General features: G+C 40.3%; 1 protein-coding gene and 1 long non-coding RNA gene across 5 annotated transcripts in view; one reads left to right on the top strand and one right to left on the bottom strand.

Moving 5' to 3' along the window:
* The window catches only part of anks1b (ankyrin repeat and sterile alpha motif domain containing 1B), a 274,655-nt gene that overhangs the window by 109,200 nt on the left and 143,934 nt on the right, over nucleotides 1-21,521 (top strand). For all 4 annotated transcript variants that reach the window (XM_005947551.2, XM_005947550.3, XM_014329283.2 and 1 more), the window contains 3 exons: nucleotides 4,553-4,675; nucleotides 5,497-5,684; nucleotides 11,876-12,007. In XM_005947551.2, the coding sequence (XP_005947613.1) occupies nucleotides 4,553-4,675; nucleotides 5,497-5,684; nucleotides 11,876-12,007 (443 nt within the window). The remainder of the gene's footprint in view (nucleotides 1-4,552; nucleotides 4,676-5,496; nucleotides 5,685-11,875; nucleotides 12,008-21,521) is intronic.
* The window catches only part of LOC106632362, a 19,783-nt gene continuing 13,784 nt past the window's right edge, over nucleotides 15,523-21,521 (bottom strand). Inside the window, exon 3 of the long non-coding RNA XR_006054369.1 lies at nucleotides 15,523-18,018. This is a non-coding gene — a long non-coding RNA (uncharacterized LOC106632362). The remainder of the gene's footprint in view (nucleotides 18,019-21,521) is intronic.

Genomic DNA, 21,521 nt, shown 5'->3' with positions numbered 1-21,521 from the left:
TCAGGGCTGCTTCAGGGCGACTTGCTATAATCGATGGAACCATGAATTATACTCATAAAGGAGAAAATCCAGCCACCAGTTCATGTCCTGAAGACGGTTTTGGAATTGCCTTTGCAAAGTCCGAACTGATCCCAATAAGGTGATTTGACATGCTGTCCATGCTGGACAAAGATAACCAATTTACTCAGGTTATCTTTGTCTAATACAAAAATGTCTTTGATCTGAAACATGTAACTGAAGGTTCTCAGTCATCCACGTCATAGTAGTCTAAGGAGCTTGGAAAGAAAAACGTTTGGACTTCTTTAAGTTTCGTGAAAACCTTTCACCCCTCATCCGAGAAGCTTCTTCAGTTCTAAGTGCAAATGGTGGAGAGTGATGAATATGCAATACACCTATACACTTCTCTAAATATGGCAACTGCTTCTGTGATAACACTAAACTCAGGAATTGCAAATGGGTGAAGTCAAGGTAATATTAATGTTTTTAATACGCAGTTTATAGTCTATGTTTAGGAGTTTTCAAAATTATTGTGGCTGGAGGAGTACTGCAGTTATATCAAGCTATACTGTAATTTATGGCCCAAAAAGAAAAAAGCATATTGTCATTTTCAGTGTCTTCACTTTATTCCACCTGCCATTAAGATCCCTGTTTTTGCTCTTGTCCTGCTGCAGTGGGTTTTGTGTGCAACCAGTGCTTGTTTGTGTGAGTTTGCGCCGCAGTCCCCGCAGACCCAAAGATTCTCCATATTGCACCTTCTAAAGACAGTTTTATCCTGAAGTGATTATGAGGTTCAGTTTGAACGCTCTAATCTGTGGCTTGGAGGCCTTCGCTATCTGTCATTGTGTAGTCTGTGGGTGTACGTTAGGCGTGTTGTTGCGCATGATTTAAAGAGAGTGAGATAAAGACAGACAGGATTGGAGGGATAGGCGAACGAGGAGAGCCTAAATTAACCGCTAAACAGTCTTAACTAGGAGACAAAGATAGAAAGGGGAGCAGAGACTGAGCCCCAGGAATGTAACAAATCGTCCACGGTTAGAAAATAACAGACAGAAAGCTGACATTAAACCAGGGAACGCACAGCGATGCAAAGGGCAGAACAATTTAGATGTAATTAGTGATTCAAGTTTCCTATTTCACGTTTAGCACGACAACAATTTAAGGCGTAAACAAATAACAAAATCGGGGAAAATTGTCTATATTTGTCTTGTGTTTTAAACCTTAACATGTAGTTGTTGCTTTATTATCCTTCTACTTGCTTCAGAGATACATATGTGAAGTGGAAGTGGTTTGTTGTTGCGAAGAACCTACCCACACATCTTGAAAAATGATTTCACATAGCTAGTTGCTCCCCGAAATGCTTTTTAGTTTTAGTTCTCTTTTGTGATTCTCATCAGTCAAGCAGAGTTAAACAGCACATGCTTACCTCTGGAGGCTTAACCAGCTAAAGGTATAGTGAACAATGGGCTAAAATTCTCTTCTTCAGTTCATAAAGCGGCCCCCAAACCCAGCATCTAAAACTTCTGAGTAATTTGTTTTTTGCTAATGAAGAGCAGTGAGCTTTAGAGATGGTCTGCGTCTCCGCTACATAACAGAATTGGACTCTGTTCAAGCCCTTTATTGAAACTACACGATGTACACTCAGCACTTTATTAGGTACACCTCAGAAGTAGTGGGTTACACCTGCTTTTTGCCTTCAGCACTTACTGAATTTTTCGAGGCATAGATTCAATATTGCTCTGTTCCACTACATCCCAAAGGTTCTCTATTGGATTGCGATCTGGTGACGGCGGAGGCCCTTTGAGTACGGTGAACATTTGAGTGCATGTTCCAGAAACCAGTTTGATATGATTTGAGTTTGTGAAATGATGAGTTACCCTGTTAGAAACAGCCATTAAAAGATTGGTAAACTGTGTCCTAAAGGAATGGACATGGTCAGCAACAATACTCAAGGCTGTGGTGTTTAAACATGATTTTGTGGATTGGTGTGATGACTCCTTCCTTTCACTAAATGTGTCAAAAACTAAAGACATGATTATTGATTTTAGGAAGTCCTCTTAGTCTTATAGCTCATCACCCACTATCGTTAAAACTGCTGATATTGGGATTGTTGAGAGTTTCAAATATCTAGGTGTGGTACTTGACCATAAACTGTGTTTTGGATCTCATGCTGATGCCATTACTAAAAAAGTTCAATAAAGACTGTTGTTTTTAAGGAAAATGAGATCTTTTAATGTCTCATCTGAGATGTTGTCTTTGTTTTATAGAAGTTTTATCAAATCTGTGATGTCTTTTTGTATCGCTGCCTGGTTTGGTAACCTGACGGTTGAAGAATAAGAAGAGGTTGGGTCTTTTGGTAAAAACTGCTAGCAAAATTTCAGGGCGCTGGTAAGATGGACTTTTGGCCATTTACAATAAAAATGTGCTTAGAAAGGCTCATTCTATTGTTAATTGTTCAAACCATCCACTTCACAGTGAGTTTGAGTTGTTGCCTTCCGGCCGCTGTTTTAGGGTACCTCTGAGGAAGACCAAAAGACTCCAGACTTCTTTTATCCCTACTGCATCCTGTCTCCTAAATGCCATATAACTGTTCTGGGATTTTCTACTACTATTATTGTCATTTTATATTATTTTTTGTTTACTTTTATCCTGTTGCTAAACTAATTTCCCTTTTGGGACAATAAAGAATTTGAATTGAAACAATGCCCAGTTGGACCCCCCATCATAACACCAGCACCAGCTTGAATTTTTGATCCAAGACAGGATGTTCATGTTATTGACTTCAGATTCAAGACAGTCGAACACCAGGCCTGGTGGCCAGAATCCTTTAGAAAATGTGAAGGACATACATTTTGGACTTTCAAACGTTTTTCAGCTTTTCCCTCTGATACAGACCTCCTACATTGACATTCATTTTAAACCAACATCATTGAACAGTTAAATGACAGAAAAGTGATATATGTAACTCACCAGTCAGTGTATGCTAACCAAATGCCGTATAGCCTCTGTCGCAGCACCACCTACTAGATTCTTGCTCCTTGTTTTGTACACCTACTCCTAACATTTAGCTTTATTTGGTATATTTGGGATTTCCTCTACAGTTTAAAATAACTTCTGCGACCCTAATTTGGAAAAGCAGAAGAGAATGGATAGAGTTTACAATACAGTTCTGTGGATTTGCTTGTTTACACACTTGTATTTACAAGAATGAAGAGTGATTATGTGGATAACTGGGGTTGAAGATGTCAATACAGTGCAGCTGTCTGGACTTAATTCGGCATCCTTAGCTGTTCACATCCCGAGCTGTGCATATAGAATCACAGTTTGGGGGAATATTTGTTAATATGCACACAAGTGAGGCTAGAAAATATGTTTATGAAATGAACGTAGCTTTTTAAAAGTCAAAAATTCATGTCATTGTGCATATTGGTCAGAAATGACAGCCGTGAAAAGCTTGTCTCTCTAAATTAGAAGTGCAAACAGAGATTTGGACTTCAGCATAAATTGGAGAGTGAATGTGTGAGAGAGAGAGGGAAAGGACGCAGCTGTGACTCAGTGAAAAGATCAGCTGCATGCCATTTCCTGTTGGAGAGGAGATGGAAAAGCACACACACACGCACGCACAGACAGAGACGCAAAGAGCAGAATACTTGTCATTTACTCAATTGTACCAGTCGAGAGGCTTTCTGGTTGCCGTAGGCACCTCGTTATGAATAGAATCTCATTTGTTTCACAGCACACGATTCATCCGACTGTTTGAATTAACAAGTTCATTTTGTACTGCCCATCAGCAACTGCTTGTGTACTACAGTTCAGTGGATTATTTTATTATTTTATAAAGACGCTGCACTTTATGTTCTCTGCTGTTTATGGAACTTAATAAATCTGTCGAAGCATTTCGTCTTTCTTTTTGAGTCGGATACAAATTCCAGTACTAAGTGTAGTTGTATGCAAATGTGGTTGTTCGTCATAACTACTGAGCTGAATGCCACTATTCATAATAATGAAAATGTACCCACATGCACAAACACTCCTCCTGACATTAACCGGCTCCCTCATTAGGACTCTGCAGGGAATTTGCCACCTAATTTCTGTCTGCAAGTGTATTCGTGTGCTTTGCCTGAGTTAAGCAAGTGTTGAACTTTGTTTCTGGCCCTTCACCTGAACCCTTTTCTCCCCTCCTCTTCCTCTTTCCTTCCCTAGCCACATAATTTGTTCTGTTTTACCTTCATGAACAGCAGATTGCTTTATTAGCAGAAGCTGTGAAGTGAATTTGCGGTGCGGGGAAAAGTGTGAATTGAATGCAGTTCAAGCTGTTTACAATACTGATGGCTGTGCTATTATATTGATCCGGTAAAATGCCTCTGAAATGATTTTTTTCTCTCTCGCTCTCCCTCCTCGATCACTCTCCAAACTTCCTCCACTCTGTGCCCTTTCTGCTCATTATTCCCGTCTTCCTGGCATATTTTCACTTTCCCCTTAATTCACATTGCTTTCATCTTGTCTCCTTCATCGTCCATCTTCTTAATTCTCCGCTGTTTCCACGTGTCTGTAGAATATATGATGGATGAGATGGAGAAGCTGAGCATCCTGGAGGAGCCTGTCCGCACGTGTCCTGTCCCTACACCTCGAACTTCTGTTCCCTCGCCTTCCGCGTCCCCTTCACTGAGACACAAGAGTAAGTATGAAGACAGACTCATGTGACACAATACAACTGAAGTACTGGACTGTGAGCTCTGAGGTGACTAAATACAGCTTTTTTTAGTTCTAAAAAGAGGAAGTGGTAGAAATAAAGACAGAAACTGGGTGTAGACAGATGACATAACAACAAATAACAACCTATGTAGCACATTCCTTTATGCATTCTGCACAAAGGCTTACAATATGTTTAGTAATATACCCAAACAACTACAAAGGCATTTATATAAAGCATTTATTTATATATAAGGGAACATTACAGACCAGTCCATCATCCAAATGCATGTGTCCAGTTTACTCTAAGAACAACGCCACTAAACTTGATTGGAACTATTGTTTACTTTTTGCAATATGGGCTGAATAAAGCCATGGAGAGCAGCTCCTTTAGTGGAGAATAACAGTCACTGCCACTCCACACTTACCTTGTCCAGCACTGCCCCCTGTGTTACAAATATGACATTGCAACCTGCTGAGTGTGTGCTGATCTGCTCTCCTCTCAGTGATTGTCAGCAGATCCCATAATTACCTTGATTACCTAGAGAGTCGTGGAGGGAAGCGGGAGGAAGTGATTAGCACAGTGTGCCTTAATGCGACACAAAAGCAAAGCAGGAAGCAGACGGGGGAGGAGTTTTGTGTCTGCCAAACAGGTTAATCTCACAATAAATCAGACAGGCATATAAAAAAATTTTCTTCCACCTTTTTTTCTTTGTTGTTTTGGTGATAAAATATATTTGCTGGCGTACCCGGTATGAGAATAACTGGCTTCACAGATACTAATCACATTTCTTACATCCTCCTCAGATGATGCTGTGACAAGCGAGCTGTCCAAACTGCTTCATGAGATCAAAAAGTGCCGGGATAGGGACTACTCATTCGAGGAGCTCTGCCACACCATCTCCTCCCACTCTATGGACAGCTTCGGTAGCGGGCGGCTGTCCGATGAGGAGCGCCCAGATCGACCCAACGGCACTCTGACTCGAGCCAGCAAGGTACGCCACTAGGCTATTACAGAGGCGTGGTGCATTTTGGTTGTGGTGTTTGCCTCTCCTTTCTTGGTCTGCTCATGTAAATGCATTTTGTGGGAAGTAATGAGCCAGGCAAAAATGGAAAAAAGGGCACTGAGGTAGTTTGCAATTGAACACCTCGTTGGTAATTAAATATTCTCACACCAGAGTTTAAAGTTGTTCTGAAAAACTCCATGCCAAAAAGAAAAACTACTAATGCATTTCTACTTTTCTGTTAACTGACACTTGACTATGATGATGGTTAACTCAAAAGTAAATGTCCGGGCCTTATTCCAGTTTCTTAAATACAAGAATTTAGTGGTTTTGCAGCACTTCTTTTTCTCCTGCTGTCTTTGGAGTTTGATTTATGCCCCTAAATATCCCTTTAGTTGGCTGCTTTGTGCTGGCCTGCTTTCTGTTTTACTCGTTCTTTTTTTTCTCCTGTTTTAGTAAACAGATAAAACAAAAGTGCAAATGTCAATGCAAATCTGCCAATCGAAGAAAAAAAAAACTAGATAGTTTATGGTTGCAATTTCAGATAAGATTGGTATGAGGTCACTGGCTCAGAAAGTCTTAATTTCAGGAGTGACCGAATTGCAATCAGTCCCTACAATAATGTCTGTGTTGCTCTAGAATAAATTAAGACTTAAAAATCGATAGAAAAATATTTTGGCTCTGAGTAAAATGTTTCTGCCACATCTATAAATGTTTGACTGCAGGCAGGCTCTCTGTTTATCTAAAAGAATTTCTCTCTGCAGGCTTATCAGCTCTTATTTAGTCCTTCAAGATGTTTTATCTTACTGCACACAGGGCCCAGCTGTGCTGCAGATCTTCATTTACTGTCAAGGCCACTTCACTGGTTATTGTTCAGCTGCTTGTTAATACAAATATCGAATCGGCCAGTCACATGGCAGCTACTCAGGCATTCAGACACGGTCAAGATGACCCGTTGAAGTTCAAATTGAGCATTAGTATGGGAAAGAAAGGTGATTTGAGTGACTTTGAAAGTGATGTGGTTGTTTGTGCCAGCTAGGCTGGTCTGAGAAAAAGGAGAAAATATCGAGCGAGCGGTAATTCTCTGGGCAAAAATGCTTTGTTGAATGCCAGAGGTCAGAGGAGAAGGGCATGTCTGCTTTGAGATGATAGGAAGGCAGCAGTGACCGAAATAACTACTTGTCAGAACCAGGATGTACAGAAGAGCATCTCAGAGTTCACAGCCTTGAACCAGATGGGCTACGGCAGCAGAAGACCACACCGGGTGCCGCTCCTGTCAGATAAGAGAACGCTAACAGGAAACTGAAGTTACCATTCACACATGCTTACCCAAAAACAGGAAGAGAAGATTGGAAAAATAGTGCCCGGTTTGATGGGTGTCGATTTCTGCTGCAACATTCTGTTGATGGGATCAGAATTAGCTGTAAACAGCATGAAAGCATGGCTTGCATCTTGGCATATCTCAGTCTGAGACTCGAGATCCATGTGAATGAGAAGTGTTTCCAGCAGCTCACTGAATCTGCGTCATGAAGCCTTAAGGAAGTTTTAAAGGAAGTCAAAGCAGGATCAGCTTTCTATTAACAAGGTGCACCTAATAAAATGGGCACTTTGTGTACTTCTGGCTTACAAAAAAGACTGCACTTTGACTATTTTGACTACAGAGGGCAGTATCAGACTGATGCCGCTGAGTTGGCTCGTCCTGTTGAGTTGTCACTTCTTGTTACAGAAACAAAACAGGTCCAGGGTTTATTTACAATTGTAATTATTCTTTGTGCTCAAAGATCCGTTCACAGCCTGCAGATATTTTTCATGACCTTCTTCTAAATTGGTGCCTATTTATGCTGAAATATTGTTCACGCCTTCCCCGTATCTGTCCACACTCTCCTAACACAACACACATACACACACACACACTCTTACGCAGGAGAAAACTGATTAGACATTAATGGCTTGAAGTTCAGCTCAGGAGGAAGTGGATGACCTTTATCAGTGTTAGCTGACCAGAGAATCACACCTGCAGTTTATTTCTAACAGCCAGCACAGCATGACGAAGAGGCTCTGAGGCTCAATTCCATCAGCCAGAAAGACAGAAACACAGGTCATCTATCACACCTGAACCTTTAGACCACACACAGACACACGTGCGCGCACACTCACAGGGTTGTCCAAAGAAATGCGATCGAATGTGCCTGCGCTTCTCACTTATTACTGCTTGTCTGTTTCTATTTTTCTTTCTATTTCTCTCCATCTTGCTCCCCTACAGTAACACATGCACAGACACTCCAGCAAAAAATATTGTGATGCTGATCAATAGTCCAATTTTTTTTTTCATTTCTTTAATAAGTTCACTTTCAGCGTAATTCAAGTAGCTTTTATGGACAGTGCAGCAGGTGCACAGACCTCATGCTGAGGCTCTCTCACACGTGCATGCACATTAAACACGTACACCACGTCTTACTCAGGCTGTAATTACCTGAATCCATCTCGTGCCCCTCTCTATAAGTACCAATTTGTATTCTATTACTGACACTCCTAGCTTGTGTATGTCTGTGTGTGTTTATATGTGCCCGCAGGCTACTGTCTAAACTGAGGCCGGGCCTATTTAGTATGCGATTCAGTGTCTCTATAGTACAGAAATGAACAATGCAAATATGCGCAATAACTCACACATAGATTGCATACACTCACGAAGAATGCTGGCACAGTGTGAATTCAGAAAGTCAGAGTGGAAATGTGTGTGAGTTGTGTTCAAATGAGCACTAGCATGTGCATTCTGTGTGGTTAAACCAGCATGTGTTTGTTATAATCTGATGCCACTGGTCTGCTGGCACTGGTTGTATTCTTTGCTTACATTTATTACACAAGAATTTATTATTCAATTATAATTCAAAACTAAATAATTTAGTCCACATGCTTATCTAAGTATTTCAAATCAAAGCTGAGATTGTGTATTTTTTCCAGCCAGAATTCCAGAACTTGTGTATCCCAATAACCGTGATGGAAAAGCACACACTGTACATAAAAGGTGGATGTCATCGTGGAGCTTTAAGTAGAGTGTTCTGGCCATTTTCATCTTGGTGTTTGGAAACCAGATGTGACAAATGAGGCTTGGATGCTTTGTCGTCTGTTTTACTCTAAATTGGACCAAAATTGACATCATGTTAAGTGAATTAAAGCTAAGGTAGTGACTGAGGCCATAGACCCAACAGAAAAGTGTTTAATGAGGTCATAAGTCAAGTGAGGAAAACTTTCTTGTGGACTTGCACTCTGACTTCTTTCTACAGCTCGCCCCCTGCTGGCCACTTTTCTTTTCCCTACTTGGACTCTTTCTGTGTTTTGCGTGCAGATGATGCATAGAGCAGAGAATCAGATCCTCACATCTAAGAGGCCGGAACCTGTAAATACCCTTTACAAGTACTGTCTGGACTAAAAATCAAATGTGTTCCTTAATTTCTAATATTTGGTGCCAATCTGTAGCCATGCTAACAACCCTGCAGGACTATAATGATATACAGCTTTGCTTTAAGCTATATGTTGAGGGACACTGATTAGCAGGTTATAAAATTTACTGTCTCCCGATACTAACATTCTATCACTAAGCACAGAATCAAGTAAGGATATATTGTAATAAATCATATTATTGGGCATATTGATCAGATTTTTCATACTGGTTTGAAATGTAATTTTTGCCACGATATTGTTCTCTGCACCAAAAATGTCACCTTGCTGTAGATGTCAGTTAGATTTAGGAGTTGATCCTTGTTTATTCATCGCTAACCATGATTGTCTATAATGACCAGTTAATTAAGACTTCTCCATGCTAGTTGGAAATCTGTACAATACTTGCAGCCCTGAGTAAAAACTCTGAACATGAGACATAAAATATAAAAAATTCACTCCAGACTTGATTAGTTTGATTGTTTGTTTTTTTTATTTTGTAAAAAAAGAAACCCATTTTAAATATAATTATAATATGAAAATGTACTCCTTCCTTTTTTGTGGAAATGGCATTTTGTGGCCACACCTGCAGTTCCTGTCTTCCCATCAGGGGACATATCACACTTTTCAGTGTTAGTGGTCCAAACAATTAGGAAAGAAATCTAGTGCAGCGTAACCCATTCAGTCATTGTAGAGATATTTGAGCCTGGATCTGTCGAGCCACTTAAAATCTGTGTAAAAACTGTGTTTTTCATCCATGCAAAGACTCTCTTCAACAGATATTTTTTATGCATGGTTAGTTTTCACTAACCAGTTGGCTGCACTATCAGAGCCATGTGCATGTAGTGCAGGGAAATGTCTAAGGGTTTATTGGGTTTCATATTGATCTGTAAAATTTAAACTCGTGTAACTTAAACTCATTACACTGGAGTCAGTTTAAATCCAAGTATAAATCATTTTGTGTTTCCTCCATCAAATGAACTAAACTCATTTGTGTTAAGAAGCTTTCAGACAGACATAAAAGACACATTTTCATGTAGTTAAGCAGGTGATTTTCCCTAAGTCATAATCTATCCCTTTAAAGGTTTCCCATTGACAACTAATGTAATATTGATTAACTATGCAGCTTTCAGTATGAATAATTAACTGTGTCCTCTCTATTGAACACTGGCTGGCATCACATTCATACTGTAATGAAAGGTTATGTATTGTTTATGCATACAGTGCAGTATGTATATGTGAATACTGCAGTCCTTTTTAGATCAATCAATATTCAAGTGTTGCAAAGGGCCCTCTGCAATCTGGAGCGATTGGTGACCTTTCGCTTTCTGCCTCATTTTCTGCCTCCGTCTCCATTCTCGCTGCCGTTCTTTGGCTCTTTCCATCTGTCTCTCCTTCCTTCTGTAACTTCATTTGGGTGCACAGTTTTCATTCTTTGCTTCTTTAGTATGCCCTCTGCATTCCTGCCGCTCTTAATCCTTTTCTTTTTTTTGTTCTTTTTGCCCTCTCGCTTGTCATCTTTTAGACCTCTGTTCTAAAGATAATCACCGCATGATGAACATGAGACCTCCCTCAGTCTGTGCACCCTCATCACTCCTGGTAAAAGCTATATGCAGTTTTAGAGACGGCCGATATGTGTTTTTGTCTTTGTAATCTGCTGTGGTCTACGCCCTCGGCTGCGTTGTTTGGTTCACAGAGATATCAGGTGGGCTTTATCTGCCCTCTGACGCTTCATACTGCAGAGCCCATCCGCACACCTGTCCCCTGAGAGCCAAAGAGCCCCCAGGAAAGGGCACTGCGTGTGAGCCTCAGATGTTCTGCTATTAATGGGCTTTTCTCACTAACACATACTAGCCCAAAGCAGTGCTGTGCAGGTATTTCAAGTAGTTATATGAGAAGGGTTGCAGGTTTTTGCTGTGATCCCCATGAAGAGCTTCACAAAAAGATACTGAGGTTGATAAAGATGGTGCCTTTGAAGGGAAATAAGCTGGCTTTTACTGTAATTATCAAAATCTCCAGTAATGGAAGAAAGCCAGGGAAAGAAATTCTAGATAAGAATGTATTTGATTGTTTGATTTTATCCCATAAGAGTGTTTTTGGTGAATCTGCTGCACATTTAGCCATAAGCACCATAAGTTAAATAATTTTAGCAAACTGCCACTTACTTGCACCCACAGCTGTCACAGAGCGACGTTAGCATTGTGCTTTGAAGCCAAAAAGATGAATTTAATAACTCTGTGTGTAGAGCTAAAGAGAATGGCAGAGGTGGGTGACCAGTGTCTGCGGTCCTACTTGCTTCTTTTTTCTTTCCAGAAGGCAAATCAACAGTGAGCTGCTTCTGACCAATAAGTGGCACCTGGAAAGGCTTCATAATAGCCTCCAACTCCCACCCCTCTCTCAACCAGCAGAGCCTTCAGGAGCTCTGCTGTTCTTTTAATTCAGTCTTAATGTAAAAGCTTGTTTATTCCAATTTGTTTCTGTCTGAGTCAGGGTTACACGAGCCACTGTTACTGTAAATATATTGGTCATAGCAGCTTTGAAAATAACTGCTGTCACCCTCTGTCCTCCTAAATCTATGCTGATGTATACAAATGGCTTTTGTACGGTACCATCAGTCTTTTCTTTGTCCGGTTGACAATTAATCTTCTTGGGACACATACACCCTCTAATCTTTGAGCTGATTATTACTGGTTACTTGTTATAATGACAATCGTATACTTGTGTTCTGAATTTTGTGCTCACAGCGGCCGACGCCACCTCTCCCTCCGGCCATGGAAGAAGATGAGGCAGAAAAGAGCTGCGGTCCCACTGGCTTCTGGGAAGCACTGACTCCATGCAATGGCTGTCGTAACCTGGGCTTCTCCAGCCTGTCGCAGGTACACACACACACACACACACACATGCAGTGAATTAACTAACTCTAACTGCATGATGATGATGTTTTGACTCCTAATTTGCATTATAATGTAGTGTCTGTGTGCACAGAGTCAAAGAATGATATCATCATCACAATTCTTATTTAACATACATGATGTAGAGTAAAGCAACACACAAACACACAAATTACAGGCTAGTGATATTGCCATTGTTCTGAGCGAATACTTTCACTGGTTACCTTGGGAACGCAGTGAATGAGCCGTCACTAGAGAGACCGGCTCTCCTGGCAGTTCTAAATACTCTGCTCAGTTTCTGCCTCTTTCTTCATCTCCTTATCATACATTTCTGAAGATCCTCCCTATCTCTCCAGTTTTTTTTTTTTTTGAAGCCTTTTACCTTTACGAGTAGTTCATGAACTCTGAATAACTCTCAGCTGAAATATCTGATACAGTGAAGCGACATGAAAGGCTAATGATCCCTGTGGGGAAAAATGGGCATATTACAACAACAAAGAAAGGCTGTGTAGGACAGAAGCTTGATTTTTAGGGTTTTACTGAACAAGCAGGCTTGATCCAAACTCACACTACTTCTCAGTATTCCCGCTCCATCTTTACTTCTTCCTTCCGGCTCCCTCAGCCCCACACGCTGTGTATTAAGTGTGTTTAAATGAGTGCTTAGCAGGGAGATGCATGCTGGCACAAACAGCGGGACATCTGACATTTACAACACAACAGACCCTCTGTCTGGTATACTGGCAGCCTGCCGGCCTGACTGGCACACCGCCTGGAGATGTTCGCACCTGGGCGAGTGTGTGCGTTTGTACTAATGCGCTGTGCATGATAGCTTAAACCTTTGAATGCGAGCATGTGGGTATACACAGCGTATTCGGTATCATCAGCTTTTTGTGTGTGACATCATCTCGAGCTTGCGTGGGAGGATTTGTGTGTGTGTGCGTGCGTGCGTGCTCGCGCTGGTTTTATTGAAGAAGTAGAAGTGGAAGGAACAGAGTGTCAGAGGGAGAGAAGGACCGAGTCGTTGCTGAATAATTAACTTATCACTGCAGTGATTTTCCCACTGCCATTGTGGATAAACAGAGTTAACATAAACACACACAAAAAAAGCATTTGCATCCCCTTAGAGGATTAATAGGGTCTAAAAAAAATTAGCTGTGCTGCAGTCGCCACCATTGTTTACATCTCAATCTTTTGTTTTTATCAATCCACGTGACATCTGCTAACATGCGCGCTCACCAGTCCCCCCTGGTCATCTTTCTCCCTCGTTAGATGTCCGCAGTAGTGTTTTAACCTCTGTCTCTTGTCTGAGTGTTTAGTTTCCTGGTTGTCAGCTGTCACTTAAAGCTGTCAATCAAAGTGCTAGATTTTTGTAATGAGTCATACAGAAAGTCTAACCTTAAAATAAACCGCTTAAAGCACCATGTTAAAGTGAAATACGGTGTAATTTAAAGTTTTCTTTAACCCCCCCTCAATATACTTTAATGCCATTAAAATTATTCAAATTCTTCATTGGAAAATTCATACAGCCCACTTTCAACTAGACTGGTGAAACTCCGCTTTTTGCCAGTGAAAAGATGTTGAACTAAACATTGAATCTATTAAATCTTACTATATAATATTGATATATAAATATATAAATGTAATAATAGAAGATGAAGAAGCACAATTTCAACATCATGTTTCAGTTTTTCTAACATGCTGCTGTAGTAAATGAAAGAAATCTATAAGCATGACTCTTTGGGTTTAAATTGCAAGAGGTAAACTGACTGAAATCTAAAATGAAATTGTGTTAATGGCCAGTGGGGGAGGTCTTGATCAGTAGAAAAAAAACTGTAAACCTTGTGAAAATACACTTACAAATCCAAGAGCAATGTCTTCCTTTATATTTTCTAAAACCTTCCATAGGACCAGATTGGAATCTTTGCCAGGCTGATTCTGGTCCCTGGGCCTTATGTTTGGCACCCGATACAGAGTATTTTTTTGGGGGGGGGGTTTGCAGAAAAGAAATGCATGAATCTATCTAAACTGGAAAAGCATCACTGACATATAAACAGTGTTTACAGTCATGTGCCAAATCACACGTACATTTTTATCTCTGAGAAATGTGTAAGGCAACATTTACATTTTGAATTTCTGGCAAGAGTGCTCCTTTCAGCTCTTTACAGTAGCTGCTATATGCTTCCTTTTTCACCAGCTAGTTACTGACTTTGTTGGTGCCAGGGTTGCTATGGTTGCGAGGTCTGCGGTTTTCTGAGTAATTGGCCCACATTTGAAGCATTTCTGCAGGTTGAACTTTTCTTGTCCATGAGTTCGTGTTGTGTATGAAAATTGCCAATATATCCTAAAAATCATAAAAGCCAAACTCCAGCATGCAGGCTTAGATAGAAAACAAACTATTTTGCGATACTCTCCAACACCGGGTGCCTGCCTTTTGGGTGTTATATTGTATTGTTTATTATAGGTTAGTTTGATTGGCCATGGGGCTGGTTTTATCAAACAGACCTGGCAGCTCTGTTTGGTGCTGAGCGGAGAGCTCACAGGAGAGTTTTTGTTGATCACAGCTGCCTGCTGCATCCAAAAGACTAGAAAACCAAAACAATGACCTGAAAGGTCAGTACAGCCGAGGGGAAAAGCAGTGTTGGCTGATAATTTTCTGTGAAATAGGATGGCTAGCCATTGCAAATGTAAAATACTGCAATGAAGGGTTTATGGAAGTGTTTTAAAATATTATGTGGCTGAAAAACAACACTGTTAAATTCATAGCTATACCTTAGTTACACCTGAGGGTGAAACACCTGAGAGTTGGTTGTTTAGTAGGGGATACTTCTTTGTCCTCTGCCACCGGGTGGTATCAGGGTGAGCAAGGATGTGCCCAGGGTGGATATTGTCTCTGGACTCTGATCAGACACCTCACCACTCCAAAAACCACGGATGCTTGGTAGAAAGGTGCCGGGGAGTGTTCAGGTATTGGTGTGTAGATATATACTAGTTGTAGGAGTCAAAGAGAATTTGGCATGAGAAATACAGATTTTTTTTACAACATGTGTTCAAGCTTAACTATCAGAAACCCTTCTCATCATTAATGGGAACTTGTGTAATTTTCCAGTGCCTGGAAATGTACCTCTATCCTGTTTGTCTCAATTTCTAACCAGGACGAAGACCAAAAAAACGAATAAAGTGTGGTCTGAAAAAAATGTTATTAACTCTTTACCTTTTACCGTTTCATTCTACAGGGTGGGCCATTTATATGGATACACCGTAATAACATGGGAATGGTTGGTGATATTAAAGTCCTGTTTGTGGCACATTAGTATATGTGAGGAGGCAAACTCCTCAAGATGGGTGGTGACCATGGTGGCCATTTAGAAGTCGGCCATCTTGGATACAACTTTTGTTTTTTCAATAGGAAGAGGGCCATGTGACACATCAAACTTATTGGTAATGTCACAAGAAAAACAATGGTGTGCTTGGTTTCAACGTAACTTTATTAAATTGAAGCAAAGTTACAGAGGTTTAATTAGAGACACAGCTAAGCATTTTGCAATTTCGCATATTTTAAAAAGTTTACATTTCTTCAGCAGCAGAACTTAGACTTTCTTGTTGTAAGTTAGTTAAATTAAAAAAATTAAAAACAAACCGCGGCCGACAGCGCTGTACACAGTGGTAGACTGGTGCGTAATAAGAAAGTGGATAATGCAGAAAACAGAGATTTTTAGATGTGACACTCTTCTTGAAGTACACTGAGAGAGAGGGAGAGCTGTGCATGACGTGTCATTTTATCATGGTGGAAGCAAAACAGCAAAAGTAAGAGGGAATTCATGACGATGTTTACGTGAAGCGAAAGGTGAAGCTTAGTTTGGATCTTCTTTTGCTGATGGTTCAGTTGGAGGATGATGAAACCTGCAGCGTCAGAATCTAGCGTAAAAAAAAAAAAAGACGTAAACATAGAAAGCTGACATCTCACCAATTCTGATGCGTCGGCGGGTCCGTGCTCTATGTTTACGAATTTGTGCAGAATCCATGTACCTGCTCTCATTTACAGTTTTAGTTGTTTGGTGGTTGTTGAAATTTTGTGAGGTTTAACCTAACCAATTTTAATCGGTAAACCCACCCCTACTTCTCATAACACATCCAGTCCCAGCAGCTGCCAGTCCATTGTGTTGGATGAAGGTTCATGAGTAGTGGAATAAGAAAAGCTGCCCTGTAGCATTACGGAGATGGATGTCTAATGTCAAAACTTGCTTGAAGTATTTCAACAGGCCCACAATTCACAGCTTCCAAAATAGCCATCTGACGTGAAGTCATACCCTGAAACAAAAACAGCAAAGTAAATATGTACCTTTATTAAATGGCAGCTGCGGACATTTTATTTATTTTTCTATGTTTGTGCAAGACTGCACGTCTTAAGCAAGCACGAAATAAAGTTTGCCTATGTTTTAATATTTGTGTGTCTATACATATTTGTGTGTCTGTACCTTGTACCTTTGTGGCCCGAGGTAATGAATTTAGCATATCCTTGCTGCCTGTCACATGCGTGTTTTTTGTGCACACATGACTGCACTCACTCCCTCATTACGAAGTTTCCCCTGTTGAGAATTGTCGTTACTAGCTACAGGTTTCCACTGACCATCTCCATGTGAACGCAGCTTGACGCCAAAGCATGTGCGGGGCTTTCCTTTGCAGCGTCACCTTTTTAAAAATTAAGTTACAGAACTCATTTGCGACAACCTTGAAAGCAAAAGAAAAGGGAGACAGGTAATGATGAAATGCAGGAAAGACAAGAGATGCTGTAGAGAGAGGTCTGGAGTGTTGCCAAGCAACACAGACTTTCTTGAGATGTCAGGCGTGGGATGTCCACCATTAACAAATCTCAGTCACCAACAGCATAGGTGCGTCAGACTGCTGCACACACTCTTGCACATGTCAGCGTTTCCTGACTTTCTACCAGGTTATTTCCTCTCATTTCACCATCTTTACTTCCTTCCTGTTTTTCTTCCTCCGTCTGACTTTCTTCCTCCACACTTAGTCAGACTTGCTTCTTACATTTCTCTTTCCTCAAGCTCTAATTTTCTTTCTTAGGAAACAGGGCTTTACTCACAGCTGACGCAGTTTTAAGATGTGTGTTGTAAGGTGTCTTTGTGTGAGAAATGAGAGAATCTTAGCCAGCAAATATCCAGATAAGTGATATCCAGGCTCAGTTTCCAGTACAGTCCACCTTTACAGATATGTTTTAAACAGTTGTATGAGAGCAGATGTTTTCATGATTTGCATGTTAGATACACAAACAGCATTTAGTCAAAGCCTGCTCAGACATGATCGGTCAAAACTCGTGAGACTAAGTGCAGGATAAGCTTCTGGTCTGGTTGACTCCAGATTATGTGCATTCATATGTAGATATCAGTTTGTAGAGGTTAGTGTTGTGCTGTCACAGATCAGACAGCCATGAGAGCCTTTGAGGGTGCTAAGGAACATCAAAGGCAAGTGTTTATGAGGGGGCAGAAATTATGTGCAGAGCTTTAAAAGCATCTAAATGAGGGAGTAGAATTTGTGTGAGTGGGTGAGTTTTCATCTTATGTTTAAAGTTTAAGATCATTGACCTTTTTCAGATTGTTTAATGTTTTGTAATATTTAATTATTTAAAATAAGCAAGGTTGAAGTTGCTCCATGGAAACTGTATCTTTATCTTACGTGCAGAATTAGACATGCTTCGTTTAAATAAATAAATAAATCACACACAGCAGCTGGCCTTTTGAAGTTTTTCCTGGAAGCAAAGTGGCGGTATCATAATGTCATGCAAACAAACTGGTGATAAGATTCGATGAGTACAAATAAGACTAAAGGTACTGAAAAGTACTCACTCACCAATCCAAGTGATTTATTTCAGGTGTTCCAGTCACTTCCATCACCGTGGGTGTATAAAATCAACCATTTGTGAAAGAATGGGTCGCTCTCAGGAGCTCATTTACTTCCTTCGTGGTTCCGTGATAGGATGCCACCTGAGCAACAAGTCCAGTCATGAAAATTTTATTATTAAATATTCCACAGTCCACCGTTAGTGGTGTTATAGCAGAAGTGATAGGAAGTGGCAGTAACTCAACCCCAAATTTCTCGCCCACTGCCAACCATTTGGGGGAGAAACATTTTTCCGCTCATAACCATTGGTTATATTCCATCCAACAGGAAAGATGACTCAAAGAATGTGCGCGTGATGAGGAAACCCAGGTGCTTGGTCATTTTGGAGGCCTACTTAGGTAAATTGCATCTCTCTGGTCTTATTCCCATTCAGACAAAGATGACTCCACCCACACCATTAAGCTCCTCCTCTTGCTCATCACTAATACTACAGAAATTCAGAGTACAGAGTTTTTTTCTTGGTGGCATTACCTGGAGTCTTTTAATAAGGACTTCGGGCAGCACGAGTTGATGTGACTACAAAGTCAAAACAGGAGAATCTTTCCTAAGTGTTCAGTAACCAGTCGCAGCAGATGGCCACCCCTCCCTGATCCTGATTCTGCATGAGGTTTCTTCCTGTTAAAAGGGTGTTTTTTCTTCCCACTGTCGCTGGATTGCTTGCCATAGGGGGCCATATGATTGTTGGGGTTTTTTGTTGTTGCTTTCTTTGTATTATTTTAGGGTCTTGACCTTACAATATCAAGCAACTGTTGTTGGGAGTTGGTGCTATATAAATAAAATTGAATTGAACTGAATGGAAAAATTAATTAATCTTGCATTATACCATTGTAATAAATCAAACTGTTAATATGTAGCCATTCTGTATATGCTAGTAGTATAATTCTCTTCCACTCACATAAACCTTGTAGTCATAACTGCTCGGGAAAGGAAACATCAATTTCCTGAAAGAAAATGAGCGTGCCAGTTATGAGATAAAAATACATAACTGAAAATAGTCAGCAGCTATTTGGATGATGTGTTTAATTATTTTAGTAGGATTTCTTTTTTCAGCTCCAGCTTTTCAGATTTGAAGTTTGATGTCTAATAGAACCTTTGGAGAAACTTAAATTATCTCATTTTGGACTTGTAAAATTAAATTAAAAGTCAGTAATAGATCCAGGAAAATGTGGTGGCTATTTTCTTGATATTTACTATAGACAAAATTAATTTATCAAGAAAATAATTAGCAGACTAAACGATCAAGCAAATAATTACTTCTTGCAGTCCGTATCTGAGACGTCTAAAACTCTGCAGTGCCTGCAAATGTGTGCGCGTATGTGTGAGGATTGTATGAATTGAGACAAAGATGTGAACAAAAGTGTTATGAATTTTTGCTCGGAGTGAATAGTGGATGATGCTGTTTGCTCTGTGGATTTTAATCCTGTTTTTCCAGTTAATTATCATTCATTTAATTGGCTGAAAACAGAAATTCTGTCATTCAAAACATTGAATTAGACTAATTGATTATTATTATGTTCTCTTTTAATTTGATTTGATTTTGCTTTCATTTCCCGCTCTCGCTCCCGTCTCTTGATGGGACGTGACGCAGCTCTGTGCTTACACTTGGTGCCTGTTAATGGCGTTATGCCCCTCTAGACTGCAGCTATAGGCTGTCAAAATAACTCAAAAGACCCATATAGGTGCTGTCATATTTCACCTGAAATAGACTGGCACAAACCTATAATGCCCTTGACTCCATGAAGATGTGTTGTGGATGCGTGCGCTTGTTTGTGTGTAGTTTTACATCCCGTCGGAGTATCACATATCTCACTATTCTTGAGGTAAACAGGAAAAGGCAGAGAAAGCTGCCGAGAGGGGAATAGAAGCTCAAAGAAAAGCCACCAGCAGGAATTTTTCTTTCTTTCTTTTTTTTTTTTTTACTGCAGTGTTGGTTTTATAATATAGTGCAGCACAGCAACCCTTCCTGTAGTGTTGATGCCCTTGAGCAAGGCATTGAAAACACAGTACGCTTATGCAGAGACTGTTAAATGTGTGCAAATTATGTTGTGTTCCAGTTCAAATGAGCTCGCGTTAAAGAGATTAAGGCACAATCCTACACACAGGTGACAGACCGAGATAAGGATAAATTTGCTTTCTGTGTTCTTGTTTACAAAGGAATTAAAGATGTGGTTAGAAGGCTTTACAGGCAAATAAGATGACTGATCGTACCGAGTTCATATTTAAACAAACATCATTTGTATCCGTGTATTTGTGTAACATATTGATGGAAATTATTTTCATACGAAACACTGTTGTGGCCCCACATGACGCGAGGGCTAATGATGTTGGCAGGAAACGTCTGTCTCTGTTATTTTGCCTCTGGCAGCACAGTTATGCAAAAAAAACCTATGATGATAGGTATTTGTCATTTTGAGCGATTTACACTCAGCTAAAAAAAGGGGAATGAACTTTGTCGAGAGATGTGAGGCAGTTGCAGATGATGCTTCATCATGTTTAGCTTGGTCTAATCTCGCTCTCTGTCAAATTTCTTGACTTTTACATAAATATATTTATATGAGGTTGGAGTTGCTTAGTGTACCATCATACCAAACCTAGCATGCTGATTTTAAATGGATATAGTGTTTGCTAATTCAGTCTGAATACAAAGATTTAGTGTTTGACAGCTATATCCTCACCAATATAGCTGCCAAGTAGTGAAGCCAGTGCCAAGGAGCCACTGGCTCCACTACTTTGTGCCCCTGTCTCACATCATTTTAGGTCTGCACTGAAAATCATTCTTGTGCACTAAAATAAATTAAGTGTAATAAAGCAAACATCAAGCTAATAGGCAGTATAAAAGATGGACATAGGTACTGTGATGACACCCACTGGTGAATGAAATCCTGTTTCGTATGGTGGAAGTGACTCTGAACTGACTGTGAAACCACACACTTACTAACTGACATTTTGTTAGTCCAACTTCATTAGACAATGAACGTATCCTTGGATTATCCTCCTTTCAGGAAATCTACAAAATAGACTTTGGCTACGTCCACACGTACACGGGTATTTTTGCAAACTGAGATTTTCCGTTTTTGTTTTTAAAAAAAATCCTGTCCACACGTAAACGCAAAAACGAAGGAAAACGCTGCTAGGAACATGCCAAAGCAACAGGTGGCGATATATTCCTAACCGTGTAGAAATGTTGGCCAATCAGAAATCTAGAAGCCTCGGTGGGAAAGAGTAAACAAAGATAGATCTGCACATAGAAACAGGACTGAGTCCTGTGTGGAGGGACAGTAACTGTGTGTGTGTATATGTAAGCATTTAAACACTGCAGAGAGTAACAGTATTTGGTGTAAGTCCGCCATTGTAGAAATTCATTTCACCGAAACAATAATGTGGCGCACGTCAAAAAATGCGCACACATTTGGCGCTGCGTTTTCTCCGTTTTCCTTGTCCACATGTAAATGCAAAAATTGAGTTTTCGAAAATATCCACCCTGGAAGGCGTTTTTAAAAATCACAGTTTTCAGTGACCGAAAATGCCGTTTATGTCATGGTACGTTGTGTGGCAGGCAGGAGAAGGACCCAAAATGCAGACTCAC

Source organism: Haplochromis burtoni, unplaced genomic scaffold, assembly GCF_018398535.1.
Source record: "Haplochromis burtoni strain Fernald_Lab_line unplaced genomic scaffold, NCSU_Asbu1 Contig_49, whole genome shotgun sequence".
Taxonomy (NCBI): domain Eukaryota; kingdom Metazoa; phylum Chordata; class Actinopteri; order Cichliformes; family Cichlidae; genus Haplochromis; species Haplochromis burtoni.
The sequence above is the reverse complement of the archived record's forward strand: the minus strand, read 5'-3'. Positions and strand labels throughout refer to the sequence as shown.